This window comes from Aspergillus piperis (assembly GCF_003184755.1).
Source record: "Aspergillus piperis CBS 112811 unplaced genomic scaffold BO85scaffold_4, whole genome shotgun sequence".
NCBI lineage: Eukaryota > Fungi > Ascomycota > Eurotiomycetes > Eurotiales > Aspergillaceae > Aspergillus > Aspergillus piperis.
The window spans coordinates 1,621,382-1,649,151 of record NW_020291594.1 but is presented as its reverse complement, the minus strand read 5'-3'; the positions used below and the strand labels follow the sequence as shown (position 1 = coordinate 1,649,151).

The following is a 27,770-nucleotide window of genomic DNA, read 5'->3' as shown; positions in this document are numbered from 1 at the left end:
GTGAGGAAGTTGTTGAAGAAGGAGAAGTAGTAGTACTTTAGTCAGGAAGAGTACAAGTGTAAGTAGATCGTGAGAGGATTGGAAGATGAAGGAAAAAGAAAGCAAGTGAAGGAGGGGAGAAGACGAGGCATAAATGGGAAGCGGCGGGGTCGAGCGAGACCCTGGACTAAACCCCACCACTAACTTAATTATCCGCGATTCGCGTCGTCTTCCCTCACCGAGAACAACATCCAGGACCCCCACGAAAACGAAACAGATGTCTCATTGGAGTCCCTCTCACCGGAGTGGTGTGCTCCTGACGTTCTTTCCGGGTCTCCAGCAGTAACCACCTCATCATGAACCTTGTCGCATCCTTTCCCCCGCTTCGAGACCCGCTTGGAAGCACAACGGACAAGGTTATGATGACTCAACTCTGTATGGTTGGCTGGACTAGTCTCAACAACCGGATGTCTTCGGTCACGGCTGGCGGGTCTAGACACTCTTGAGGAAGGATCTGCTTGACTCTGCTTCGGATCGGATGATCAGCCTAGCTGCTTGCGCATCATCGCTCCCAACGGGGCCGATTATCGGTTACTGCGTCGGTGGGCTGCACAACAATGGAGGTAGCTCGGAGCTTGTGAGAATTTTGGGACCGTAGGGCTACAATATAATCTTCATCGTGCATTCGACTATCTCAACCTGGACCTACTGCGGTAGATTCCAATCAGAAGATACAATTCGCTAGCTACAACGTTGATGACATATGCAAATGAGGGATAAAACAATGCAAGATTGGAGAGAATGAGCAATGCGAACGGAAAGGAAAATGGAACAACAAAGTGAAATGCCATGCTGACCAGAGCGACGGGCTAATATGCAGCTACCATCGCTTCTGAATGAAGTTCGCTTTGGATAGAATAGCAAGGGGGTGACCAAAAGCAGTATTTCACACGCGGGCGATTAGTGAGAGCAAGTGAACTCGAACACGATTATTCCACCAAGAACAGTACCTCGGACATGCAAGTTATTCAGAATTCCAGGCTGTCGCGCTGGGCTATCCTGTCAGTCGATCAACTGTCTCCATTGACTGACAGCTGATCGAGCGGCGACGCCGGACGGTCGGCATTCTTCTTCGTGCGTAGGGTGAGCGGAAAGTAATGGTCATCTGGCTCCTCTTCCTCGCTAGTACTAGATAAAAGTGGTCGTCAGCATCGATGCTCCTTGTGTCATTCCTACACCGGGGAGCTGGGATGGTGGACTTACGGCAGTCGCCATGCGACATAGTCCTCCGTACTCAAGCCTTCTTTCACCTCCTGCAGGGAGGCAAAGTCCCCAGGAGTCATCATACCAGAACGATCTCTCGGGGAGCCAGGTACGGATAAGGGTCGCGATATCTTCTGCTCCGTGCCACCGATTACATCGTAGACATCATCGGGCGTGCCGAATGACGAAGGATAGGCTGCATAACTGTGTGAGCACTCTTACATATAATGGCTTGGAGATACACATACCTCGACGGAGTGCCAACTGCCGAGCCTTGACATACTCCAGACCCATGCGCTTCCAGTCCAAGAGGTCACTCAGACGCTCTGTCCGGTTCCGCTGGTTGATCCGTTGGCGCCGACTCTTCTGGGTGAAGTTGAACATGAATTCCGTCAACTGATTAACGGAGTCATCAACGCCTTTCATGCGACGGTCCACAATATAGATGCCGTAATCGGACGAATTCTCGATCAACTCCTCCATGTAGCAACCGAACCCAGACAGGTTTGTGGTAATACTCGGGACACCCATCACGGTACACTCAGCCGGCGTGTATCCCCAAGGCTCGTAGTACGAGGGGAACACCCCAAGATGGGTACCCCGAACGAAGTCGTCATAGTCCAAAGGTAGCACCGGGTTAGATGAGTTCAGGAACTCTGGGTGGAAGACAACCTTGACCCGGTCAGACTCGTGGTTGAAAAGTTGAACACGACGGATCTGGTTCAGAATGGGATCTTCGTGATCATTGTACATGTTATGCGTGACAATCGGAGGCAGGGAGTGTCGCTTCATGGCGAAGAGTCTGCGGCGCAGTAGCACACGATCTTGGCTAGCCATCAGGTCCTTCTCGTCCGGCATGTTGTCGCCTTCCTTCCATGCTAGACACCGCTCGTACATTCGTCTCCCAATGCCCTTTTCGATCATCTCGATTGTGTCCTTCAGAGACTTCACAACAGCCTGGCCCTTGAGCGCTTCAACGGTCAGGGATGACGTCTGAGCAGGCATGATAATGAACGCAACGACGGTCATTTTAGAACCTGCCTCTTTCAGACGGTGATTCAGCCGTGCCAGGCCCTCGATGAACATATCCACTCCTTTGTTGCGGAACTCATAGCGTCCGGCAGTAAATACGTAGAGGGTATTGTCCAAGTCAAAGTTGTTATGGCCATAGAAATGACCCCGCACGAAATCATTGATCTTCTCCTTGGATTGCGAATGTAGGTTCTGAAATTCATGGACAGCCGAGAACTTCTTCACGTTCAGCCCGTTGGGCAGCACGCCATCGGGCTTCCGTTTAAGAAGATGCTCACTCTCAAAGGCCGTTATATGCGACACCGTCGTGAAGACATCAGCTGTGTGTGCGGCAGCGCGCTCAATGCAGTAGCGGTGATAGATCCCTCGTTTGCCAGCTTCCGCATCCACATCGAAGTACTGGAGGTTGTTGTAGAAGTCCACCGACCCGGCGCACAGATACCGACCGAGCAAGGTCGCGTGGGTGGTGAATATTGTCGTCAGGTCCATATGCCGCTTTTTGGTCAGCGGCAAGGCGACACCAGCAAGCCATTCGTGAAAATGAGCAACCACTGCACGGCGACGCTCATGAGCGATAAACTGAGTTGAAGATCATTAGCATATGCGCACGTGCAGTCAGCGGTCCATGCGCTTAGGTTACGTACCTCTCCCAAGAACCATGCCACCAGGTAGCCGAAAACAATGGCTTCGTTGGTCTCGGTATCGGCAGAAGGGGACGGAATACCAGCTGCATTCCAGAGATCGCCTTTCCACTCGTCCAGATATTTGTAACCAGTGCCTGTGTCGATAAGAAGCACGCGCGGAGCACCCTCAATCAGCCAGCGACCGTAGACAATCTCGATCCCGCGCTCCTTCATGGACTGGATGGTCTCGATCATGCGAGGATTTGACGGAGTTAACTCCTCGACCTCTACAGCCGCCGAAGCACGATTGAGAGGACCGATCAGGGTGTAGCGGTCGCCATACTCTGCAGTGGTCACGGGAGCTTTAGACTTGAGCACCGAGTAGATACCTCCCACCCGGTTGGCCACTTCCGTTGCTACCTCGAATAGAATGTGATTGCGAACATCGCGCTTTATGGGCTCTTGGCCATTATCCTCACTGGCCATGCTTGCTTTGAGAGCGCTCAGAGGAACTGTAGCGCTGGAAGGGTTATGAATGGCTTAACGAGAGGAGAGAAAGCAAGGAAGAATAGAAAGAGAAAGACGGAGCTGTAGGAGAGGTAGGAGAAGGTAAAAGTAATTATCTTTAACTGGCGCAGAACACGAGGGACAAGCGCATTCGGGGGGGGCAGCAAGCTCAGCAAAGCTCGAGGAAGAGGAGAAAAGTTGAGGTGACGTGCGGGGGAAGAACAGGCAACGGGTGGCGGGGGGGGAGAAACTAAGGGAAAACGAAGGGAATATCAATCAAGCAGGGAGCAAGTGGTTGGACCGCAAGGAGGGGGTTCCGATTCTTTTCATTTCACTCCCTTTCCTCCAACAGGTTCAATTCACGCTACGAGACAGCATCCTTCGCGCAATGGCCCGACCAGGGTGCCGGGAAAAGCTCACCGAAGGGCCCCCGTGCTATAGCCAAGGTTTGGAGTTGCACGGACGCATCCCCGGTTCTGGCTTTTGATGGACCACTGAAGGGGGGGGACAACCCCGGTTGGTCTGTCGATTGCAGAATCATCCGACCAGATGATGATGGGTTGCAACGTTCCAGCTGGGAAGCTCGAATTTGCACGACCCTGCTATCTGCGCGCCCATCGCGCCTACAGCTTGGTGGAAGAGAAGGGAGAGGGGAAAGAGAAGTTTTACATTGTTGGGAGCTAGTCGAGCCGCCTCCCTACAGGGGGTTCAGACACCCGGTCGGCTTGTTGGTGGCACAATGCGAAATTGAAAATTTCCCCTCAGTCAGGAACCCGTGAAGAGAATTTTTTTTGTTTTTCTTATCTTTCTTACCTCCCCATTTGGGGAAGAAATCAATTGCAACCGGAAAAGGAACGAACTCTTTCCTTGATAAGAACCATAAGTATATTCACCCTCGAGACACGTACCAGATTTCGTCTCCGCTTGGACCAATTCGGGGCAAATCTGGGGAAAGCTGTCGTCCCGTGACGTCACCAGTCTCATGTGACGCCCGGCCTGGCTGCCTGGGGCCGCCGATAAACCCTCGGGCCCTCCTCAACGTATCACTTCGCTTGCCTGCAGCCACCAGCTGCACCGCAACGACAATCATGGGCGGGAAGATCGCAAGATAATCATAGTGATGCTGGTGGCAGGGTTCTCCGCGGGAGACCACTTCATACTGGCTTCGTATTCGCTGCAATGGCTTTCACAATGATTATATGCCAATGCAACCAGCGATACTCTCAACCGCGTGTCTCTGCTTCGTTGAGCAATGTCTAAATATGGTCTGGTCTGCGCTTTGTCCTCGACAAAGCTTACCGACAACGGTATGTCCCGAAGGGCGATATCGGTGTTCCCCTGGTTCATAAAGAGTATTTGCTGCAATGGAGAGCTATCTGTGTGCATATCAGTTCAATGCGTCAAAGCTCCATTGCTGCAGCAAATAATGTTCAGCTCTGCCACATCTGCGAGATGATAGCTACCCCGCGCGGATGCGCTTCCCTCTATAGGTTTACGATCCGCATCCAGATCTGCATTCTTCGCCAGTGAGCTTCAGAGCAGCCTACATACCACGAACGGCGCACTGACGCCTTTATATAGCTCGGTGGCGAGTCTCCGTGCTTTGCTTGCCTTGTATGCAAGCTAAGGCCATACATGATCATCAAGATGGTGAGACATTGGCACACTGGCGATGTCATAGTTGAGCCAGATATTGATCCGGTGAGTTCAAGTCGTATGTAGCCACTTTGCACGTGGTATGTAGCAGCCATGGATGGTACCTTGGTACTTCTTCGTATTGGTGAGGCGTATAACATGGTCCCTGGACTTTTACTCAGTAACCCTCAGACCCGGAATCACGACGGCTGGCTGTTAGCGCAGGGCAGGATGCTTTATTCGAGTATCCCACCACGTGGGAGGCATTGGACAACACGGCCAACCCCTGTCGCTTATTCTCACCTCATCAACAATCGGCCAGAAGTCTGTTGAGTTTGAGTATTTAATTAATGAAAATTTAAGTAACAATGGCATCCTGCTGTCCAAAGATATCCCAATGAGTAGGCACAGCCGACAGACCATCTATCCACTGACTGGTATTCCATCTCAAACTACGGGCTGCCACGTTCCTCTTCATTTTGAAACCCATACACTATGACACCTCTGTAGCACATATTAACACTGGTTAGTAACATAAAACACAACATAATAGACTAAAATACGTACCTGCCCAAACCGGCATACATAAAACCCTCCCGCCGCCAACTGAACCAAGGCAGCCAAGACACACAACATCACAACCACAACCACAACCTTATCACAAGTACCAAGAAAATATCTCTGAAATAGAACATCACCTTAATGAAAACATGGCATTTACCTCAATTCCCAAGCCATTACTTGATCATAGTAAGATGGTACCTGTCCTTCCCAACCCATCGATGAGATCATAAGTGGGCCCGTACCCGGCACCGATGACTTCACGATGGTGTCAACGCCAACAATTTGGGCCCCGAATCGATGAACACATCACCTTGGACTTTTGGATATAAGTAGGTTGCAGTAAACTGTTCCATTGCATTCATTCAGACTCGAGATCCAGAACAAACAACAATTTATCTAACTCCCACACGCAAACCTTATCTCCATCTTTACTACTACATATATAAATACACAAGGTACGCTATAGTATACTTGCTATACACCATTGCGTGATCATACTAATTAAGTACTACCTTGCAGCCATCAAAATGCCCCGCGGAGCCGAATACGACAACGGAGTCATCCAGTCCGACAACGCCATTGAGGCCGGCGAGACCAAGGTTCATGGAACGAACCCTGCCGTATGTTTCTTCCTCCTTCCCATAACTATATTCTTCTATTAAAGAAAAGAGTTGTGTTTGCTAATTCTGCTACAGAACGACCACCTCAACCGCGTCCAGCGCACCGCTCCCCTCCCCGAGGCCGCCCAGAGCAGCGGCGGCGAGTACAGCATTGGCGGCAGCTCAGGTCCGAACAAGTCCGGTAGTGGAAAGGGTGGCCACGAGCCCAAGACATTGGGCGATAAGAAGGGATTGGGGGCTCACAAGGCATAAGACTATAAAAGCATTGGAGTTCGGTGATTATGATGCATGAATTATCATGATTTAGGTACCTCTTTGGGTGGATATGTATTAACAGTCTATACTATATTATGCCTTTCACTAGTTATTAGTGAAGGTGACGATGATGATGACCTCCGGGTTGAGGTTGGAATGAAATGAAATAACTAAATGAACTGAAGTTGTCTAAAGTGTTCGAGTGTCGGTGTAGTGGGAAATGTTCCTATTAGAGTCTATATAAATATGGTCACGGTCTTCAAGTGTGTGCCAGGTAATGTGAAGAAAAACATGGATGTGAAATAAATAAAGCCTGTACAGCCCTGTACCAACAAGAGGTACTAGGATCTTCTGGGGTGAATTTGTATCATGTACACCTGGGCCATCAAGGCCCGGATATGAATCGCCTCTGCTTAGGATTGTTTCTTTGAGCCGTTGGAATCAGGCGACGACTTTCCGGACGAATCGGTGGCATCCTGGGATTCTGTAGCGATCTTCTTCTGCTTCACTAGTTCGACAAGACGCTGGCCCAGATCGCCGAAGCCATCGATCTTGCCGAGCTTCGTCTGCAGATACTCTGCGTCACGTTTCAGTCTGGTCGTATAATTAGCCTACGTTGAGTCAACCATGCGGTGGCACACATACCGTTCTTTGCCAGTCTCCGAAGTCACGGTGACCTCTTCGAATGCCTTTGTCCACTGCTCTCGGTAGCTCTTGAACACAGGATCCATAATCATCATGACCGTCATATCGGGGAGGTGCTTGCTCAGCACCCGATGCAGCGTGCCGGTTTCCTTCGCCAGCGTTTCCATGTACGGGCTTACTCCACTGCCCCCTGCGGCGGTGTTCCAGTCAATCTTCTTCATGGCATTGACGTGAATGGCAGATCGAGATCCCATAATGTCTACGAGTTTCTCGTGGATTCCGGACTGGTGTTCCTGGTACAGTCGCTTCACCTTGTCGAATTCGCCCATCAGCGGGCTGGAAGGCGCGTGGCGGCGGACGAACTCTCGGATATAGGGGACTAAGGCGATTATGAAGCTTAGTGCTTGAGATGACAGAGCCAAGTGCTTTGTGGTGATGTTCTTGAGACCTGCGCTTCTTGTCGCCCCAGCACCCAGAATCAATTGAGAAGATCGGGAGTTGAACAGCTTCAATGACTCCAACAGGCCAGGCGCAATGTCTTGCATCATGCTGGGTATATTCGCCATGAGATATTGATATTCCTCAATGCTTGTCATCATCGCAACAGCAGATTCGGACAAAATGTATTTCTGCTCGTCGATCACGGCACTGCGCGTCTTCTCCTTTCCGGACCCGTTGACAGCGGTTGTGCTGGCCGGAGACGGTTGTCGGCGTTCGTTCTCGGGCAGCCAAATCTTGGATGCGTCGACCCAGACATCAATATCTCTAGTACTGGCGCCGAGGATACGATCAAGAATAGCATTGTCGGCTTCTCCAAAGTCCCTTGCATCCCATCGATCCGCATCCATGACCTCGACCACACGGCGTCGCTGTCCGTCTCCGAAGCGATTGATGTAGTCTTTAATTTGGTTGCCGACAACAGTCTTCAAGGCGGTACCGCTACGCCCGGAGATGGCCTCACACTCATCAGCGAAAAGCCGGTTGAGAGTGAAGTACTTGAGGAATTCATCCTTTGGTAGCTGAGACGTTTGTTCGGATCGAACCTTCAGCACCTTGGTAACCTGTGATTGCGCAATATCAACGGCTTGGCCAAGAAGACTGGACATATCCAAGACCTGCAGAATCTCGTCCTGTGCCACAACGGCTACAGGGCCCGGAGGTGCAGGTTTGCCTGGACCTTGAGGATTCGGGCTTGGTGGCCCGGACTTCACACCAACTGCGGCCGGATTCTCCAACCCACTGGCAATATCAAGAAGAACCTTGACTTGAATACTAAGTCTTCGCAGCGATTCACTAATTCCAGTGTATACGCGAGCAAGCATGTTGTATGAGTCTTGTGCATCCAAGGCACGGAGATTACGCGCGAGGATAGATGATTTCTCCTGCTGGCTGAGCTGCTGGGACTTCTGCGTGGACACAGATACCACTGACTCGTTATCGTCATCACTCGAGCTGGGCATGTGTTTGCGGATCAAGCTCTTCATCTCTCGCAGAACCGCGGTCTTGAAAGCGGTCGCTGCAGGTGTCGTGTGACGCACACGAGCAAGGCCTGTGAGATGCAGGTGCAACCGGGACCGTAATTGGTCATCAAAAGCCATATATGCTGGGGCTTGTGTAGCCCCTGTGCGCTGTCCTCCCCGCTGCCGCTGGAACGCAGAGCCCCATCGTTGTAATGTTGTATCCAAAGGCACGTTTTCGACATGCTGCCTCAGATCGCCCAGCAGGTCGCTCAAGAAACGGCTCTCATATCCTGTGCCAATGCGGTATCTCAGATGCGCCAGGTCGTCAGATGCGCCTTCCAGGGCCTTGAGCTTGCGCAAATCGATGGCTTTCCTCGGTTGCTCTTGTTTCTCGTTGCCATCGGGAGAGCCAGGGGTATACTCTCCGGCCATCAGTCTTTCCACCTCTTCTAAGCCATCCGCAGCCTCTTCGATTTTGCCGGTCTCGACCAGTTCCTCGCATCGGGACACCGACTGAACGACGTCACGGAGTTGCGCTACGGCATCCGCAAGCATACGCACATTCTCTCTCCTCCGACGCAGATTCACAATCTTGAGTCCACCCAGTGCCATCTCACGGTCAATCTTCTGTAAATCCTTCCGCAGAACCTGGATCCGTTTCACCGAGTCGGCGGCTTCTGCATGTAGCTCCCGCAGTGACCCCAGCGCGGTGAAGAAAGACTTAGATGCAGTCGAAATGGAAGAGATAAGGTGAATTTCCACAGTGTCCATATACCACGAAAGCTTCTCTTGTAGGATGGCATTCGTAGCCAGAGCCTTTCTACCCGTGGGTGCCAGTTCCAGGGCAGCTCCATTCTCTGGTTTATCGTTTGACGGTGTAACAATCTCAGACTTTTCCGACACGACATCGAAGGTGCGTGGGTTCTCTAGGTGGAAGTCGTCCTCGAAGTAGACCGTCGGGATGGTAGATAGAGGTGTGATAGCATGACCACGACCGCGACCGGCAAACGACCGCTTCCGACCCCGGGTATCGTACGGAGAAGTTGCTCGTGAACTGGTTGAGATGGCCGATGGTCGTCTCTCCCTGGACCTTGGGGCCAACGAATCTGATTCGTCTCCCTTGGGTGAAGACTTATCGCTACCCCGCGCTAGCTGCGACTCCTGATCTCCGGCGCTTTCCTTTGCTTGTTGGAAGACATCGTACAACGACCCAACTTGCGACAAGTAGGCTTCGAACGCTTTGGGATCCACATGCGGAATGTTGGTTAATGTGACAGGGGGTATATCGCGGGTAGTTGGCGGCTTGTATCCGGCGGAGGGGACAGCGGTATGGGGAACTAGGCCGGTGCGGACAATGGGAGGCTGCAGGAGAGTAGAGATGGCTGCGTCGAATTAGCATGCGATTGTCTTCATAGATCCTCTCACACCCCCATAGGCCGTACCATTCTGCCCGGACTCAGCTATCGATCCATGACGGTGGGAAGGATCCAAAATGCCCCCGATACTGGCAATCGAGCTGGCAGTCGACCCTCTCCTGAGAGGGTACCTCTGAGTCGACGCACGCGGCGATTCGATCTGATTCAGCGAGAATTGAGACAAAGAGGGAGTCGATGCGCCTGAAGCCAAGCTGTCAATGGACTTCCGGGGGGTCGCGGAGGACATATCGTCGATAGCGGATTAGCGACTCCCACAGCCACCGTGCTAGTAGTAGTACTCGGGAGAACGAACGACGGCTAACTACACATGACAAGGAGAAAAAGCTGCAACTCAAAGACGAAGGGGCATTAGTGGCGTTTAGCCAATGATCCCACACTGCCAGGGTATGAAGCCTGTGGTCTCAAGAGGAGAGAATGAAAGCCACGCCGAGAAAGCCCGCTTGCAACGTCACCCTCGACCCTCTGATACGGGGTTTGGTTCATGACAGCTTCCCCCGATCCGGTATGGCGCCAGGCCCCGAGACCGTGTCCACTAGTCTGCTTTGGGTACACCCCGGGAAGTTAGTATCTCCGGCTGCCGGGACCAAGTCTCGTGCTTGTGGACGCACTCCAAAGTACTGCCACACCACACCGCTAAATTTTTTAACAGAATCTCAGATGAGTTTTGTGGAGCTGTATGTTTCCAAAATCCGCTAAATCCGAGGTTTTTGCGACGAGGTTCACTAGTTTCTGCCGCCTCCAGCGGTCTGAGGAGCGGTGAGGAGTGTGCTCTCTGTCTCAGGCATGAAGAAAACCACTTAACGCGTGAAATCGACGCGACGCGTTCGGCTCGTGTCCCGCCGCAAAAGTTATTTGCAGTTCCTTTTTTGCCCTGGCAATGAGACGGTCCCGAAATCAACACATCTCACAATTCCCTCCCCGCAATCCGCTCTAGTGTCTTCACCATGGACAGACGCACCCCTTATACCCTGAGTGTCCTCGCTCCTAGTGTCGATGGTGTGGAAGACTCTCGCTCTCAGATTCGAGCAAAATTAAAGGAGTTTGTGCTCGAATTCCAGCTTGACAATGCATTCATCTACCGGTATGTTTAGCCCTGGGTCAGATACAGTGAAATTTAAAGTCAACAAAAGCTAAGGTGGATGACAGTGACCAACTTCGCCAGAATGTTCTGGTCAAGCAATACTATTGCGATATTGATATCGCCCATTTAATCTCATACAATGAAGAGCTAGCACACAAGCTCACCACCGAGCCTGCCGACCTCATTCCCCTTGTGAGTTCCCATCTCCTAGATCCTTGAACCTCACTCCTGACCAACAATGCCACTTAGTTTGAATCAGCACTCCAAGATTGTACTCGCCGCATTGTATACCCCTCCCAGAGAGACATCCAACTACCCACCCATCAGCTTCTACTCCACTCCTCAGCTACACACATTTCGATCCGTGATCTCAATGCCACCAACATCTCGCACCTTGTTCGTATCCCTGGTATTGTTATTGGCGCTTCGACGATATCATCCAAGGCAACAGTGATGCACGTTCGGTGTAAGAACTGTGGCCACCACGAAGATCTTCAGGTCGATGGTGGTTTCTCGGGTGTTCAACTTCCCAGAAGATGTGGCCGACAGCAGCAGCCCGGCGACCCTCAGTCGGAACCCTGCCCACTAGACCCATACGTTGTGTCTCACGAAAAATGTCAATTCGTCGACCAACAGGTTCTTAAGCTCCAGGAAGCGCCTGATCAAGTGCCTGTTGGTGAGCTTCCCAGACACGTCCTTATCTCGGCCGACCGTTACCTGGCCAACCGCGTGGTGCCTGGTTCCCGCTGCACAGTGATGGGTATCTTCTCTATCTACCAGTCCTCCAAGGGTGGCAAGAAGGATGGCGCTGTGGCTATCCGCAACCCGTACTTGCGGGCGGTGGGCATTAGCAGTGATCTGGATCATACCGCGAAGGGTAGCGCCATCTTCTCTGAAGAGGAAGAGCAGGAGTTCTTGGAACTGAGCCGGCGTCCTGACCTGTATGAGGCTCTTGCTAAAAGCATTGCCCCGTCCATCTACGGCAACCTGGATATCAAGAAGGCCATTGTCTGCCTGCTCATGGGTGGTTCTAAAAAGCTTCTTCCCGACGGAATGAAGCTTCGTGGTGATATCAACGTACTTCTCCTTGGTGACCCTGGTACAGCCAAGTCACAGTTGCTCAAGTTCACTGAGAAGGTCTCCCCGATTGCGATCTATACATCTGGTAAGGGTTCTTCGGCAGCTGGTTTGACGGCCTCGGTCCAGCGCGACCACGCTACTCGCGAATTTTACCTGGAAGGAGGTGCTATGGTGCTCGCAGACGGTGGTGTTGTTTGTATCGATGAGTTCGACAAGATGAGAGACGAGGACCGTGTGGCTATTCACGAAGCCATGGAGCAGCAGACCATTTCCATCGCCAAGGCCGGAATTACTACTATTCTCAACTCTAGGACATCTGTTTTGGCCGCAGCCAACCCTATCTTCGGTCGCTATGATGACCTCAAGACTCCTGGTGAAAACATCGACTTCCAGACGACAATCTTGTCTCGTTTCGATATGATTTTCATTGTCCGCGATGATCACGAGCGCAGCCGTGATGAGAGCATAGCCAGACACGTCATGGGTGTGCATATGGGCGGTCGGGGTGTTGAAGAGCAAGTTGAGGCTGAAATCCCGTTGGATAAGATGAAGCGCTACATCAGCTATTGTCGCACGTAAGTTGTCCTTCGCCTCGTATACCCGACATATGAGTCAGAAACACTAATACATCATTACAGTCGCTGTGCGCCCCGTCTCTCGGATGAAGCTGCTGAGAAGCTGTCATCGCACTTTGTCACCATCAGAAAGCAAGTCCACCGTGCTGAACTTGACGCCAACACCCGCTCTTCCATTCCCATCACCGTTCGTCAGCTTGAAGCTATCGTCCGTATTACCGAATCGTTGGCCAAGTTGAGTCTGTCTCCCGTTGCCACTGAGGCCCATGTCGACGAAGCCATTCGTCTCTTCTTGGCCTCTACCATGGACGCTGTCACTCAAGGTGAGGGCCAGGGTAGCAAGGAGATGATGGAGGAAGCAAGCAAGATCGAAGACGAACTGAAGCGCCGCCTACCTATTGGATGGAGCACCAGTCTGGCGACGCTGAGACGCGAATTTGTCGACGGAAGGGGCTACACGGAACAAGCACTCAACCGGGCATTGGTGGTTATGCAACGACGAGAAACCGTTCAAATCCGGTCCGGTGGCTCACAAGTATACCGACACGGTGTCTAGTACTTCTTCATGTCTGCTTTTGATTTCACACCTTGCGATCTTGTCACGAATAATCTTCCGATGTTAGTCTGCTGGGATGACTACGTATCAATTTGGGCTCGGGATTAACGGGGATGACTCGGTGTATGGCGTACTGCTTTGTTCACGGTGAACGACTGATCCGTTATTAGATGAGCGAATTTAACGAGAGACAATATAACAACAATAATATGGAATACCAACCAGTCTAGATGGGGAGGAAAGTCTTTGTATCAGCCTAACGCAATATGGATATATGCTCAGGATAACTCGAGGAAAGTGCAGTCCACTCTAACTGCATTGATTTGATTGATCTTGTCAGCCAGGTTGTTCATCATAAAACTTGTGATAGTCCTGGATAACAAGTCAGCTCTCTTATGGCCCCGAACACACTGGTGTCCCGGAACCCAATGAAGCTCGACCTTGACTCTCATCGAGCAGAGCCGGTGAGAAAGAGCGTCAACAAGACGCACTAGACGGCCAGCGAGTGGGCTCAACTTCTTTGTTCTAGGCCGCAGCATTTCCATGGCCGCTTGGCAGTCCGTGAAGACCTGGACAACATGACCTGACACTTGAAGGCGCTCCAGTCGGCGGACTGCTGCTCTAAGACCGGCCCCGATAGCAAACAACTCAGCCAACTGGCTGAGCCGGATCTCTTCGAGGCAGTACAGCTCGTCCGCGTCTTTTCCGCTGTGCCCGTGGATAACTGCGACTCCAGATGGCGCTGCTTCGTTGGCGGCTGTCGATCCGTCCACCCAGAAGACATGATTGTCATCTGGGGACGTCTCTGTCACCTCTCTGGCATAGTTCAAAGCTTCTTGACGAGGCTTGATCAGCAACACTCTGTCGAATCTATCATCCTTAATCCGGATGGTATTTGGAGGCTGCTGCTGCTGCTGCTTCTGTTTTTTTTTTTCTGACTCCCTGAGTGCTGCTTCCTACCCCCACGCTTGTTCGACTTCCTCGTCCTGACGGACTCGGTCGTTCCAGAAACGGAAGCAGCACCCCGATGCGGGTCTGCATGGCTTTGGGAATCTTCACTAGTGATAGTTCCGCTGTTATCACTACTACTAGTACTGCTGCTAGCACTTCTGCGCTTATACCGCTCGAAGACAGAGGCAGTACTACCCTCGTCTTCATTGGTTTGGGAATCTCGATTTCTCTGGCTGACGCCGTCAACCCCGTCAAGGTAAGGATCGATCGCTTGAGAACCTCGAGCGACGTCCTTGGCCCTCTGTGCCCTGCCTTTCCTGGAAGGAGGCGTGCGCCCTCTGGATCCGATGTTTCGAGGAGCTCTGTGACCCCAACTCATGGTAGTCACCGCTGTGGGATTCTCAACCTCCATGACTATATCCCTCTGCAAATAAATATAGTGAAATTCTTTCTGGGGGATTATACTTCGACCTCTTATGTGAAATATGATGCCAGGCAGCGTCTTACAGGTCTGATAAGAAAAAGGGAGATCGTCTTTGTTCGAAGAACTTGTGATGAGCTATTGTGGCAGTGGGCGAGTGGATGGTTTCGAGACAAGAGCGGATGGGTCTCTGCTCTAGAAGAGTCTCCCATCAGAGTCAAGTCGACAATCTTTACGTCGTTGAGAAACAACATGTATGCAGCATTATGACGAGATGTCCAGTCAGCCATCGAACACAACAGAATGCCGAGATGTCTGGTCCGGGGGCTTATATGACAGATTGGAGAGCCAACGGTACGAAATATGGGTCCAAAAAGCACTCAGTTCGAAGTCTGATGGAGCCTTTATTCTTACTGCAGCTCTGCGCCCACAACGTGAACCTATAACGTCAAGCTACTGCATTAAAATACTTCTATCGAAGCAGACTCTCAACCAAGGCTTGAATCTTGACATTTGAGACAAATGCATTGCCGCGGAAGAACAGAAGTCTGGCTGACTTTACTTCATGAAATCACTGGACTGACTATGACGCTTTCAGGGCTTTTGCGTGCTTGGTAGATGCCCGGGATGTTGAAAAGAGAACAAAGCCTGGTAGCAATGCCAAGGCATCTCGAGTCGTATCAGTAAGCGCAGTTTCTGAGTTGATACAACGTTAGGGTGGCTTGGGATTCCGTCAGATGAGCTCAAAGCCTATCTACCACTTAGGTTTCTTATGATTATGTCCGTTGCAATCGTATGGTGGGGGTTGATAATCTATATAGATGCGGTAAGCCAAAGCTTAGTTATAGTAATGTTGAAAATATCCAAATCCTAGTTTAGTCTACACTACAAATAGTAGCATTGGCTAGGTCATAGCATCGGTCCTCCGAGTTTGTTTTCGAAGAGTTTTACATATCACTAACTCAAGACTGCTTCATCTAGTAGCACTGCGCGATGCGTACTTCACTAGTAAGTCTAGGCTCACTATCACCTGACCGAATGACGCCTAGTTTCTGCCTGATTAATGTCTTCCTCTCCTACTACAGGGCTCCAAATGGTTACTACCAAATACTTACTAGCTGGTAGTACTCATTTTCGGTCATCATGCTCCAATTGCATACTAGGTAAAGCGGAGCCTCTCATACCCTGCGCATGGGTTTATTCCCAAAAAATATATTTTTACTTGTATAGTAGTAGTCTCTGTCCCGTCGACGAGCGGCGTGCAAGTGGCAGTAACTTGAGCTTCGAACATGACTCTGCTTATTTTACGAAGGAACCTTGGAGCACTACGTCACAATGCTGGTCAATGAACTGCATGCTGGCAAATCACTAGGTATGTGGCAGGCTCATGAACGCGTTCTTTATATGTTTGCAGAAGACCCGGACTTTCCTTTCCTAACGAACCGCTTGAAAGTTGACAACTCCACGACCGGGTGTCCAAATGGGAGAATGACAGCACCGTCTAACGAGGTCTAACCTTCGGCTCCACATCGACGTATAGTCAACACTGCGCACAGTTTACATGGGTCATGGTCCCGCCGGAGAGCCACTGAACCATGGGTACGATGGGCTGAACAGGCCCGCAGTCTCGACTGTCTGTTGTGCTTGCTGCCAGGGCATGCATTTTGATGGGATTGTAATAGATATGAGAGGCTGATATGTCTTTCTGATGTGATAGACCGTTAGTTCTGGTAGGCGAAAGGTAGGTAGTTTAGATGAGTTTCTGGGATGGTGTTAGCTAGGGTAACAGGGGGTGAAAGCTCAGGAACTGATTTCTTGGTTCAGACCGCGCCGAACGGGGTCCAAACGGAAGGGTAACCAGCAAAAAGGGAGTTTGAGAGGTGAGGTATGAGGCTTCGTGGCAACCGTGGCCTGGGTGATAAGTATGATCGGTCTGGTTCTACATTCCAAGGGGGTCCCACAGTACAAGTTATCTGACAGCATTCCTGAAGATCAAACGACCAGCTGGCAAGTGGGGTATGAAAATTACTTGACGCGCCGCGCGTGGTGAGAGAGAGATGTACTATTTATCGCTCTGCCATGTCAAAAAGGTTAACGAAGATTAACTCTTTTTTCGTCCGTGGCAGGAGAAGCAGAGGTATGTTATTGATTGCTTGCTTCACGGCCCTTGGAGATGGCCATTGTCGAAAAGACCTAGTATTTGAAGCTTTCTGTATTTGAGGAATGAATGGATTTGAGCGTGTCATTATCGATAGGTGAATCTGGTCAGTCCATCCATGTACTTTCCTTTCATTCACCACCGATAGTTCTGAAAACGGCGCGTACCGTACATCAGCCCCTGACTCCGGCCCAGACTTTGAGGTCGTGTGCACATCTGTATAATTATAGCTGCGTACAGAGGAGGGGATGAAGAAATTGCAGCGAGTAAGGACAGAAGTTCACACCTCACATCTTAGAATCGGTGTTTCAGGTCATGCAGCAGCGACAGAGACATGGGTCAGTAAGCGCCGTGGGGGGGCAAATGGAACATTATATGAAGAACCTAATCAAAAGCGCTTCGAGCTGAAGAGGAAAAGATAATTATATCATGATCGGTCGAATCTAGACTAGATCGACGCCTCTTGTATGCTGGTTGTTACACCATGTACGGAGTTTCTATTGTCTATCTAGTGGCCAACCGACAATCAATAGACGGGCTGCCGTAGCGCCGGCTTCAAGGGGGGTTGCAGGTGGTGAAACATGGGGTGGGGATACGTGGTCGTGATAGACACGCGCGAAGGAGCGACGGGCGCGCCATGCGTCGTGGAGGAGACAGTTTGGTTGGTGAAGAGGCACGAAGGGGAAGAAAGGGTCGTGATGGCAACGCGTTGAAGGGGGGGAGGGATGGATGATGGACGGGTGGGGAGAGGGAGAGAAAGAGCAGCTATGGAGACAAAACGTTCATTAAGGTTTCAATGGAGTTTGTATGATAGAAGTAGATTCTAAACTAGTGAAGAGGCAAAAGGCGATAGGCATTCTAGATGATCGACTAATCCCGATGATATCATGAGTAAGTGAAGAAGAGAGAAAACATGAATCGCGAAATGCATCTGGCATGCCGCATTGGGGGAAGAAGTAGAAAAGTAAGCCCTGAATCGCGCGACGCGACGTGATGGAAGAAGAAGGGCCAAAATGAGATGGGGAGTCGCAACCAATAATCGATCCAATAATGGGTCTCGAAGCCTTGCATGGGACCATTGGTAGTTTAAGTCAGTTGTGGATTTAGCCTCCGTCTGGAATTCTCGGGGTTCCCTGGCCATCGATCCCATCCCATCTGGCGGGCGACACGAACTTGACGCGCTTCTTCGCCTTGACTCCATTCCCTGCTTCAAACTTACTTATACAACTCCACCTCCACGTCCACGTCCACGTCCACGCTCTCGCGCTTCCCTTCCACCCCTCCCCTCGTCGACTTAAATTCTTTTTCTCTTTTAAACATTTTTGCAAACCCTTACCCTTGAAACCCGTTCATCTGCATGTTTCGACTGTCGTGCAGAAACCTTGGAATGAGCCTTGAATGACCAGCAGCCCACCGTTTTCCCTGCCCTCTCCATTTTTAGGCATTCTTTCTCGGTTGACGCTGCCTACCACCACCTGCCTTTTAAACAGCCCTTGCCTCACTCCAACTCTTATATCTCCTCGCCTGGTCCCCTCGTTCCTCTAGTCCTGTCACTTCCCATTGTCCATTGTCTTTGTCCCCTTCTAGTCTGGACTTCCAAAAAGACTGGATCGTGGATTAACCTTAACTGCTTTCTCCATCCTATCCAGTTCACTCAGCCTCTCCCGCTCCAATCCTGACCGTCGATCTTCCCTCTCCAGACCGCCAATCAATCTACCAACCCCACTCACTACTTCACTCCCTCGACGCGACTAAAAACAACTCGTCTCCCACACGGCCTCGTTGCCTGTCTATACACCCCATTTAGTCGACTCAATCCGCTGTTCCTGGTCCATTCCGGCCTGTATACAGCATGGCCGCTCTTACCATGACCCCTACCACCATGCGGCAGCCATTTGCCAGCTTGGACGCGCCACGCATGCGCTCCTTGCTCAAGACTAGAATGAACATGAAGAACAAACAAGATGGTATGAACATGCGAAACTTCGCCCCATTCTCACCACGCGCGTCATAGCTAACATACTTTCTTATAGGTGCCATTCTTTCGGGAAAGAGACAGCCCCTGTCGGACGTGGACTCGGAGAATATCGACCCAACCACTTTCAAACAATCCGCCAAACGCAAGCGTGGTGCCGACGATGATGACCTGGAACCTGCCAAGGAACCCTGCAAGCCATTCAAAACCTCTCGCATGGTTCTGACCACCGTAAAGTCGACCACTGTCACTCCTCGCAAGCCAACCACACCCACCAAACCAACCGTGTCTACTCCCAAGTCCGCTCCCAACCTTCGGCCAGCTGGACGTTCACCACCGCCCAAGTCTTGCAAGCCTTTCTCTCGTCGTTCTACTATCGCCAAAAGCCGTCCCGAGTCCGTTAACCGGAAATCCGTCCACCGCCCATTCTCTCTTGCAACCGCTCTGTCTGGCGCAAAGGCAAAGAGTCAGCCCAGCCCGAAAGCTCCTGCATCCTGGTCATTCGATATCCATGTGGACACCGAGCAGGAAGAGATGACCAACCTCATGCAACACTCCACCTGTGTCCTGGACATCAGCGACCAGGAAGGGAAAGTTGAGACCTCTGGTCGAGGCAAGGAGAATGTACCTCCGGCGGAACTCGGACTTGATCTTCCCCGTTCTCGTCAGCAGGAGTCCCCTGCGGCTGCGGCGCGCAAGTCTGTCATGCTGGAGGAGTCTCGTGAGCCATTGGGTGACCTCAATGCCGCCGACTACTACGGTGATGACTGCCATGCCTTCTCCTATGCCGTTGTCTATGATGACGAGGCTGAGGAGAATGCGAAGAAGGTCCCATCAGCACCACGCTCAGCCCCCAACTCCGCCCGCAGCAAGCTTTCCAACGTCTCCTCCGTCTCTTCCTTCCTTGAAGTAACCGCCCCTGCCAAGCCTACCGCTGAGGTTGAAGCTGAGGCGGCAATCGAGATCTGGGAGAGCGAGAGTGCTGCAGAAGAAGCCGCCGATGCCAACTGAATCCGCGGCCACCCCTTGATAGCTCGCCTCGGACTATCACCCATCATACCAACAAGAGTTATATTATATGGCGTTCGGATTACTCCAGGGTTGTACAGCATCGTTTTTGGATACCCTACCTATACAGTCTTTTTGATTTCGTTTGGAGCCCGTTTTATACCGACCAGATCCGTCACGAGACGAATTTTCTTGAGTCCTCTTTCCTATTATCACGTCCAAAACCTACACCACACCATACCTTCCTATCCGACTTCCCACTGTCTTACCCGAACTACTACCTACCTCGACACGAGTCACTATCATTGGCCTGAAGTATAATGGCCCCCTCCGTCACCACTCTTTTGCGCATCTGATGAATGCTGCGTCCGTTACCTACCTACCTCCTAATGACCTAAGAATGTGTTACGTCGCTTAATGCCTGTATGAGATACATACCCTCAGTCTAATTAAAAGCAAAAAAAGAGAATGAGAATACAAATAAAAATACAATTTTTATGAACAAAGTCCAAGCCATCAACTTGTAAATTAGTAAATTGCATCTACAGTAAAATATACTAAGCTCTTCGTCTCGTAGCTCTGGGAGTCTCAACGCCACCCATCTCCGTATCCTCGTCTTCCCCGCCGTCATCCTCATCAGACTGTTCCTCATCCTCGTCCACATCTTCATCTACATCATCCTCCTCTCCTCCACCCGACGCCGCCGCTTCTGCCACAGCCTCCGCCAACTCCTCCTGCTCATACGCCTCTTCCTCACCCTCACTCAACATCTCCCCGCCACCACCCACCTCATCCTGAAACTGCACCCTCCGATCCGCCCTCTTCTTCCCCTTCCTATCACCCTCCTCCCCAATTTCCTCTCTCCCCACCACCACCCCCTTCTTCCCAGCAGCACCACCACCACCACCACCAACCCTCTCCTTCCACGCTGGCGCCCCCTTAATAATGCCCCTCACCTCCGTGGCCATCATCATCTCCCTCTGCGACGCCACCGCCGGATCCAGCCAAAAGTCCACCATGACCGACTCCGGCGTCGCATGATCCGGCAACTTGACAATATTCGCAAACTCGACCTCATCATCCAACATCTTATCATCCAACAACGCAAGCACCTTCGCCCGCATAATCGTCTTCGTCTTCGCCAACGTCCCGTTCCCGAACCACCCATCCGTCAAAATATCGCATTCCTCACGCAGGAATCCCGCCGGCGGCGGATCCGATGGGAATAAGATGCTCCGGAGTGTGGGGTCCGTCACGTCGCAGAACATCCACATGCGTCCGTCGCGCGGGAGCGGCAAACAGCCTGTGAACAGGTGGGTTGTTGTAGGGAGTTGTTGGGTTTCCGTGTGTTGGTGATGAGTTTCGTCGAGGTATTGGGGTACTTCGCCGGCGCGGGCGACGGCGTGACGACGGCCGGTGTAGCCGTCTCGCGCGACTTCGGCTTCCCGGGGCAGGATGCGGAACATGGCTGTTTGGTAGATTCGGTAGGACGGGTCGGTGCGTGGGTCGTGGCCGTATTTGATGATGGCGTCGCGCCAGGGCCCGGACCGGAAGATGTACCCGATGTAGGGGATCGCGTGGCGGAGGGCGTAGCGTTGTTCGATTGTGGGGAGGGAGTTGCGTAGCCCTCGGCGTGTCCAGGCGGGGCGTTGTTGGAAGAGGGCTTCGACGGCTGTGATGGTTTCTTGGAGCGTTTTGTCGAGTGTGTGGATGGGTGGGCAGTTCGTGCGCGGGGAGGTTGGGACCGTAGCGATGTCGTAGGATACTAGATGGGTGAGGACTTTTACTACTCGTTGGGTGTTTACTGTTGTTATGTTGCCTGAGTTGTCGATGGCTTGTCGGACTGTTGGGTTTTGGCGGTAGCTTTGGGGGTTTTGTTATTAGTTGGATTGTTGGGTTGGGGATGGGCATGGGCATGGGGGTGGAGGCTTACATGTAGGTGAAGGGGATGTCTCCGAAGCTGAAGGACGGTGGAGGGATGATGTCTACGTCGGTGATGGCGCCTTTGCTCATGTCGAGGTCGAATTGTTTCATTTTGTCGTCTGTACAATGGTTAGTTTGTGTTAAGTGGTGGATGTGGTAGTAGGTCTCGTTACAGTCAAATGGCAATATCTGCTCCCGGAATCGGTTGGCAAAGGAACTGGAGCCCGTTGAGAAGACAAAGTCCGGCATTCCTGGTTGTGTCAGTGTCATGCAGGATAATACTGCTGTGTAGGTGGTCTGTAGACTCACCCCGAAACACATGTGTCCGGTTAATCAAGCCCACGGGCTCAACTTGATAATTGGATACATTATCACTCAGACTCCGCAGCAGTTCTCGAGCACTGCGTCGTTGCGGCTCCGTATGCACCGTGGAGACAGCAACGCCGCTAAAGGGCTCATTCGACCCCTTCTTTCGCTTGCGACCTGTTCGCTTTGGTACCGTCACCTTTAGAAGGATGTTGTTAGACGGTAAGCTGGTCGACTGGAGCGGCCTGGACATGGCATCCTCCGGCCGCAGAAGCAGATGAGCCGGGCTGTCAGGCTTGGGGGGATGCAATATCTGGAGTAACTTGTCAGTCCTTCTGAGTGATAATCAATTGAATGGGTTGACGTACTTTGGTTATGCCCGCATCCCCCTTCAGTGTGTCGACAGCCTTGTCAAGGTTTCTGATAATGGCAGGGTGCTCGACGCTGACAATGCAACGTGAGGGGATCTGGTAAAATGGGGCTGTTCTGGCCCCATGTTGATCTGTCATGTTGTCTGTACGGCGTAGATGCACCGTGTATAGCCCTTGTTGGGCTATTTAAACATGTGTCAGGAACGTTTGGGGAAAATGCTATCCCTAGGTCGAAGCTATATAAATGCGGATAAGTCTGCACAAATATGGAGCTAGGATTGACGTCAACCGTTAGTATCCAGGGGCTTAAAGTTAATTCACATCTACTACAACTTGCTGAGCCGGTGAATTGGTTCACTAGATCAGGCTCGGTACCAGAGTGTTTCTCGTAACCATACTAACTACTACAGCAGAATCCCCAATCCTGTGTATGCTTCACAGCCAACCTGGAGGGGAACGATGGATGTCGATGCTAGGAATCTGCAAGTCACATGACCAGCCAACAGCCACACCATCATCCCGAATCCCCCGTCAAAAAATAAGATGGGAGGGTAAAAAAAGCCGCGACTGAGACATGCTGGATGGGTGGATTGCTATTTTCTTTCCTCTAATAAGATGATGCGGTTGCTTTCTTTTCTTTATTATTATTTATTTTTTTTTAATACGAGTTTCTTACTCGGGGGGAATGCGCTGTCTGTCTGACCCCTTGCCTGTAGTTGCACTTCGAGACAGTTCAACATGAACCCTCCGGAGGGTGTAGTCGATGGTCTAAGTATAAATTTCGTAATGCTGAGGCGCCCCTCCCATTTCATTTCGTTTCGACCTCTTAAAACCGGTTGATTCCCGATTCCCATCGTGCTGGTGGTCGGCAGGTTAATAAAGGTAGTTTGGTAAAAGGGACCCAACCAGGCCCACGACCTGACCTGCAACCACTAAGAAAACTACGTCCGAGCGCTCTTCTAGTCAGTCAGTCAGTTCAATCAGTCCGTTAGCCACAGCCTCAGGCCAGTCTGCTGCTCTGCTTCCCCCCCCTCCCTCCTCCCCGACCTCAGCTTGATACGACTAACTACTATCGCATCAATCAATCCCTTACAATTCTCAGACTGCTCGACTGGGCTGGTTTCTCGTGCTTTCTTTACGGTTGAACGCGCTGACGATAGAAATTCTGATTTACTCCTTACTCCCCTTCTTTTGATTCTTTTTCTGCCAACCGCGACCGTGTGGTTCTAGTATTCTTACTTTGCTACTATTCCTTCCCACTTCTTCTGTTCTCTTCATTCCCCCGGGGGCCTCAATTCATTTGCACCCCGCTTCCCGGCAGCCGCTAAGCGACACGGAAAGAGACGATCGACTCCAGCAAACCAGACCGACTGACTACTGGCTGCTCCCTATACCGCTCCCGTTCGCGCCAAACAGTGAAGCGTGCCTGTCTGAGAGATCCTCCTCCCTCCCACTCCCACTCTCCCCCAATTCGCCCCGATACCTTGAACTGAACTTCCTTTGAGGTAAGTCCTGCAGCTATAGTTTCCTGTTCCTCTTGCGCTTTCGGGAAACTGTTCTTGTGTGTTTTGATCCACCTCTTCTCTTTCTTCTCCCCCTATCAAACACCCCCCCCTTTCTGGTGTGTGATTACACCTTCCATCATCCGCTGGTTCTTTTGGGATCCTACCGCCTCACCCCGGTGCTCTGCGTTGCTGGCCTGGTGTCCACCATTTTCCACCCCCCTCATCCTACGATTCTCTATTTCTTTGATTTTGTATATTTCCCACCCCTGCGATTTTTGCCATGAGCCTTGTTCCTGGACCTTGTGTCTCTCCCGTCAATCCGATTCGAGCGCTATGTTAGGTGGTGTTGTGGTTGGAAATGCTCATGTGGTCATTCCCAGGCCGACATAAATAAATCCCGACGTGGCTCTCCTGAAATTGCCTCCGCGCTATACCAACACTCTCCCCCATCCCTCCTGCTAGTGTGCGGCATCTTGCTGCACTGGCACCGAGATTGAGACCGAGTACATGTGGCTGTTCGACTAGTCGTGACAATGAAGGGCTTCAGACAGAGAGTGGTGAGTGTTCCCTGTCCACTTCCGCTGCCCCCTACACCCCGTTCCCCGCCTCCCTCCTGCCGATGATCAGCTCTCGTCCACCCACCCCCCCCCAAAACCGCCGGGATGCAGGCTAATTTGCCCAGCATGAACAGTTGTCGAGGGCAAAAGACGCAAACAAATCCTCGAAGAAGAAAGACTCCTCCCACTCGTCCCAAAACAATGCCGCCCTCGGAGTCAATCACGGACAGCAGTCCTCTTCCCCTAACCAGGGCACCCCGACTTCGTCTACCACATCCGTGAATGATACTCGAGGAAAGTCGCCGGACAATGGCTCGCAGGCAGGAATGTATCCTGGTCAGTACTATATCCCGCAGGGCGCAGGCTTGGTTGGTCAGCCCGTGAATAACGGTGGACCAGGTACGCCCACGAAGCAGGGACAGCAGATGGCTCCGAGCGTGGTCATCAGTCCAAGCGCACCGGTGAGCTTCCCTTTCATTATCGAGGCGCCCCCGCTGTGGTTATTCCAAACCTAGCTTGATGGTAGCTCCCATCGATCATTTGGTTCCGGACTGACCCTTATCCTTCATTCGCATAGCATGTCCCTCCCCCCGGAGCCGCCGAAACCATGCCCGGGGATCTCGCTCCCCCACGGAAGTCTCACGTCTTCGATCGCCTTCAGACGACACCCAAGGACATGTCCGAAGGAATCCGAACCCCTAAGCGCCAGCATTCATCGCGTTTCGATATTTCCGATCAGCGCCAAAGAGAGTTGGAAAAGCTGCAGGGCTTCCACGAGGTTCCCCCGAATCGTCGCCAAGAGCTGTTCATGCAGAAGATCGATCAATGCAACATTATCTTCGACTTCAACGACCCTACTGCCGACATGAAATCCAAGGAGATCAAGAGACTGGCGCTCCATGAGCTACTAGACTACATCGCCAACAACCGTTCGGTTATCACGGAACCCATGTATCCCCGTGTAGTCGAGATGTTCGCAAAGAATCTTTTCCGACCCATCCCGCCCCCGGTGACTCCCCAAGGCGAGGCGTTTGACCCAGAGGAGGATGAACCGGTGTTGGAAGTCGCATGGCCCCATATCCAGGTGGTGTATGAGTTCTTCTTGCGGTTCATCGAGAGCCAGGACTTTAACACCAACATTGCCAAGCAATACATCGATCATCACTTTGTGCTTCAGGTATGCTTTCTTTATACTCTTTTGCTGGATGATGAGGCCTAGGGCCGTCCAACACTAATGCGCCGCAGTTGCTGGAGCTGTTCGACTCGGAAGACCCTCGTGAACGTGACTTTCTCAAGACCACCTTGCATCGTATCTACGGAAAGTTCTTGAACTTGCGATCATACATTCGCAGATCTATCAACAACGTCTTCTTTCAGTTCACATATGAGACTGAGCGATTCAATGGAATCGCAGAACTGTTGGAAATCTTGGGGTCTATCATCAACGGCTTTGCCCTTCCTCTGAAGGAAGAACACAAGTTGTTCCTGACACGGGTTCTGTTACCCTTACACAAAGTGAAGAGCTTGAGCATGTACCACCCGCAGTTGGCCTACTGTATTGTTCAGTTCCTGGAGAAGGACTCGTCATTGACGGAAGATGTAAGACCGCATCCGGTTCCTGCCTCGTCGCGGCTTGAAGACGTTACTGACTACGGGATAGGTGGTCCTTGGTTTGCTGCGCTACTGGCCCAAGACAAACAGTACGAAGGAGGTTATGTACCTGAACGAGGTGGAAGACATTTTCGAGGTCATGGACCCTGCCGAATTTGCCAAGGTCCAGGTGCCTCTGTTCCAACAGCTTGCGAAGTCTGTCGCTAGCCCGCATTTCCAGGTTTGTTATGCAGAGATCGATGCAAGATTCCGAGCAGAAGCGCTAACTGCTTATCAAGGTCGCGGAACGAGCGCTCTATTTCTGGAACAATGAATACTTCTGTAACCTCGTTAGCGACAACGTGGAGATCATTCTGCCGATTATGTTCCCTCCCTTGTATGAGAACTCCAAGGGCCATTGGAACAGGTAGGTTGATGATAATTTGACTGCCCCTTCCGCAGCGGCTGACTGTTGCAGAACAATCCACAGTATGGTTTACAACGCGATGAAGATGTTTATGGAGATCAACCCACAGCTTTTCGACGAATGCTCTCATGAATACAATGAGCGCCAGAACAGCGCTGAAGAGCGCGAAATGGGCAGACAGCAGAGATGGGAGAAGGTCTTGGAACGCGCTAAAGATAGGAAGAATGGGGTTGCTGTGCCCCCACAATGCCAAGTTGCGGAGATCCCCGTCCATCTAGATGACATCGACCAAGTGGCACACGACAGTCAGAAGCGTCTCCATGCCCTGAAGTTGGATGACTCGAGTTCGACCGAGCGCCGGCCCCGAGAAAGCACGGCATCTTCGGTAAGTACCGAGCGCCCCGAGTAGCTTGTGTGGTCATGTTTTGCCCATGACTTTGTCGCACTTGGCGAAAAGAGAAATGAAAATTCCCCTACTTTGCTTCGTCGTTGTCTTTGCTAAGAATTCGCCGATGTTATCGTACAGCAAGCGTGATTCTAACGTTGAAACGTCCGTGTTTTTCTCCAGAGACGGCGCCGCGGCTCCTCTGATGATATTCGAAGGCGACGAAGTGGTAGCGCCAGTGAGATACGACCGCGTGTAGATCGACGACGGCCGGGTGCTGGCGTTACTGTATCGATCTTGTCCCGAAGCAACTCCACCAAGTAACGGTTGACTTGATGGGCATTCTTCCGTTAGATTTTTCCTTCCATGATGGCATAGCGACTACGAGCTGCGATGAAGTGTATTCGTGTCTATTTGGTTCCACGTTCGGCCAGTACTTCCGTCTTCGTGCTCTTCTCCCCCTTTCATCCGCGTCTTCATGTCCTTTTCCCTTTCCTCTTTCCCCCTTTTTTCTTTTCTATTTAACTTTCTACAACTCTGTGTACATGGCCTTGAATATTCTTGTGTCTGCGCGAGCACGTGGCTCGGTTGCCCGTGCATCGGAGCGGACGATCGAGTTTGGACTATTAGAACTGTGTTCGGGTCTGGAAAACGGGTGCGAATGGCGTTTCCCTTCGTCGACGTTGATGTCGGCAAACCTTTTGATATTACAACATGAAGTATTTATGGCATGGCCGTGAACCAGATTCTTGTTTCTCTTAAGACTTTATCCACGCGACTATACTACTAAGTCTATAACGTTGTTCCTGTTACCACGTGCCTCTTTTGAGTAAACCCCTGAGCCAGTAACCCGTGATAGGCTCAGCAGCCGCAGGGTAGTAC

At 51.5% G+C, this 27,770-nt stretch overlaps 10 protein-coding genes across 10 annotated transcripts; 6 read left to right on the top strand and 4 right to left on the bottom strand.

Moving 5' to 3' along the window:
• Positions 1-939: 939 nt before the first annotated feature.
• On the bottom strand, positions 940-3,575 carry BO85DRAFT_233212 (glycogen [starch] synthase). The gene is made up of 4 exons (XM_025654790.1): positions 2,919-3,575; positions 1,491-2,853; positions 1,243-1,438; positions 940-1,167 (listed from the first exon to the last, which is right to left on the bottom strand). Exons 1-4 carry the CDS (start codon positions 3,381-3,383, stop codon positions 1,050-1,052), a joined length of 2,142 nt encoding a protein of 713 aa, XP_025518529.1. The 5' UTR covers positions 3,384-3,575; the 3' UTR covers positions 940-1,049.
• A 2,094-nt stretch (positions 3,576-5,669) lies between these two features.
• On the top strand, positions 5,670-6,658 carry BO85DRAFT_447177 (uncharacterized protein). Its single transcript, XM_025659665.1, has 3 exons — positions 5,670-6,058; positions 6,123-6,223; positions 6,299-6,658. The coding sequence occupies exons 2-3, from the start codon at positions 6,131-6,133 to the stop codon at positions 6,473-6,475; spliced, it is 270 nt and encodes an 89-aa protein (XP_025518528.1). The 5' UTR covers positions 5,670-6,058; positions 6,123-6,130; the 3' UTR covers positions 6,476-6,658.
• Positions 6,529-10,509, bottom strand: BO85DRAFT_447176 (vacuolar protein sorting-associated protein 54). The gene is made up of 3 exons (XM_025659664.1): positions 10,026-10,509; positions 7,124-9,965; positions 6,529-7,072 (listed from the first exon to the last, which is right to left on the bottom strand). Exons 1-3 carry the CDS (start codon positions 10,243-10,245, stop codon positions 6,892-6,894), a joined length of 3,243 nt encoding a protein of 1,080 aa, XP_025518527.1. The 5' UTR covers positions 10,246-10,509; the 3' UTR covers positions 6,529-6,891.
• A 454-nt stretch (positions 10,510-10,963) lies between these two features.
• BO85DRAFT_436242 (MCM DNA helicase complex subunit MCM5) lies at positions 10,964-13,311 on the top strand (the record flags this gene model as incomplete). The annotated part of the gene is made up of 4 exons (XM_025658567.1): positions 10,964-11,100; positions 11,166-11,292; positions 11,350-12,755; positions 12,819-13,311. The coding sequence occupies 4 exons, from the start codon at positions 10,964-10,966 to the stop codon at positions 13,309-13,311; spliced, it is 2,163 nt and encodes a 720-aa protein (XP_025518526.1).
• Positions 13,312-13,567: 256 nt separating this feature from the next.
• On the bottom strand, positions 13,568-14,674 carry BO85DRAFT_509464 (ribonuclease H family protein; the record flags this gene model as incomplete). The annotated part of the gene is made up of 2 exons (XM_025664497.1): positions 13,568-14,231; positions 14,303-14,674. 2 exons carry the CDS (start codon positions 14,672-14,674, stop codon positions 13,590-13,592), a joined length of 1,014 nt encoding a protein of 337 aa, XP_025518525.1. The 3' UTR covers positions 13,568-13,589.
• A 1,989-nt stretch (positions 14,675-16,663) lies between these two features.
• BO85DRAFT_447174 (uncharacterized protein) lies at positions 16,664-17,533 on the top strand. Its single transcript, XM_025659663.1, has one exon. It carries the CDS (start codon positions 17,090-17,092, stop codon positions 17,261-17,263), a length of 174 nt encoding a protein of 57 aa, XP_025518524.1. The 5' UTR covers positions 16,664-17,089; the 3' UTR covers positions 17,264-17,533.
• An 835-nt stretch (positions 17,534-18,368) lies between these two features.
• On the top strand, positions 18,369-20,104 carry BO85DRAFT_233068 (uncharacterized protein). Its single transcript, XM_025654789.1, has 2 exons — positions 18,369-18,808; positions 18,875-20,104. Exons 1-2 carry the CDS (start codon positions 18,694-18,696, stop codon positions 19,825-19,827), a joined length of 1,068 nt encoding a protein of 355 aa, XP_025518523.1. The 5' UTR covers positions 18,369-18,693; the 3' UTR covers positions 19,828-20,104.
• Positions 20,105-20,381: 277 nt separating this feature from the next.
• Positions 20,382-22,562, bottom strand: BO85DRAFT_366742 (transcription factor TFIIIC subunit TFC1; the record flags this gene model as incomplete). The annotated part of the gene is made up of 5 exons (XM_025655790.1): positions 20,382-21,687; positions 21,758-21,866; positions 21,921-21,998; positions 22,057-22,366; positions 22,422-22,562. The coding sequence occupies 5 exons, from the start codon at positions 22,560-22,562 to the stop codon at positions 20,382-20,384; spliced, it is 1,944 nt and encodes a 647-aa protein (XP_025518522.1).
• A 1,900-nt stretch (positions 22,563-24,462) lies between these two features.
• Positions 24,463-26,912, top strand: BO85DRAFT_457414 (protein phosphatase 2A regulatory subunit RTS1; the record flags this gene model as incomplete). Its single annotated transcript, XM_025661516.1, has 7 exons — positions 24,463-24,486; positions 24,612-24,947; positions 25,064-25,663; positions 25,732-26,085; positions 26,147-26,317; positions 26,376-26,503; positions 26,555-26,912. The coding sequence occupies 7 exons, from the start codon at positions 24,463-24,465 to the stop codon at positions 26,910-26,912; spliced, it is 1,971 nt and encodes a 656-aa protein (XP_025518521.1).
• Positions 26,913-27,006: 94 nt separating this feature from the next.
• Positions 27,007-27,707, top strand: BO85DRAFT_233053 (uncharacterized protein). The gene has a single exon (XM_025654788.1). The coding sequence runs from the start codon at positions 27,224-27,226 to the stop codon at positions 27,626-27,628; it is 405 nt and encodes a 134-aa protein (XP_025518520.1). The 5' UTR covers positions 27,007-27,223; the 3' UTR covers positions 27,629-27,707.
• The last annotated feature ends 63 nt before the right edge of the window (positions 27,708-27,770 follow it).

Coding starts and splice junctions, on each gene's coding strand:
- BO85DRAFT_233212 (XM_025654790.1), bottom strand. CDS start 3,383: ATGGCCAGTGAGGATAATGGCCAAGAGCCCATAAAGCGCGATGTTCGC. Junction 2,854..2,918: donor TGGCATGGTTCTTGGGAGAG/GTACGTAACCTA, acceptor TCTTCAACTCAG/TTTATCGCTCATGAGCGTCG. Junction 1,168..1,242: donor TATGTCGCATGGCGACTGCC/GTAAGTCCACCA, acceptor ACTTTTATCTAG/TACTAGCGAGGAAGAGGAGC.
- BO85DRAFT_447174 (XM_025659663.1), top strand. CDS start 17,090: ATGAAGAAATTGCAGCGAGTAAGGACAGAAGTTCACACCTCACATCTT.
- BO85DRAFT_233053 (XM_025654788.1), top strand. CDS start 27,224: ATGGGCATTCTTCCGTTAGATTTTTCCTTCCATGATGGCATAGCGACT.
- BO85DRAFT_233068 (XM_025654789.1), top strand. CDS start 18,694: ATGGCCGCTCTTACCATGACCCCTACCACCATGCGGCAGCCATTTGCC. Junction 18,809..18,874: donor CATGAAGAACAAACAAGATG/GTATGAACATGC, acceptor ACTTTCTTATAG/GTGCCATTCTTTCGGGAAAG.
- BO85DRAFT_447176 (XM_025659664.1), bottom strand. CDS start 10,245: ATGTCCTCCGCGACCCCCCGGAAGTCCATTGACAGCTTGGCTTCAGGC. Junction 9,966..10,025: donor AGCTGAGTCCGGGCAGAATG/GTACGGCCTATG, acceptor AATTCGACGCAG/CCATCTCTACTCTCCTGCAG. Junction 7,073..7,123: donor TCGGAGACTGGCAAAGAACG/GTATGTGTGCCA, acceptor TTATACGACCAG/ACTGAAACGTGACGCAGAGT.
- BO85DRAFT_447177 (XM_025659665.1), top strand. CDS start 6,131: ATGCCCCGCGGAGCCGAATACGACAACGGAGTCATCCAGTCCGACAAC. Junction 6,224..6,298: donor TTCATGGAACGAACCCTGCC/GTATGTTTCTTC, acceptor ATTCTGCTACAG/AACGACCACCTCAACCGCGT.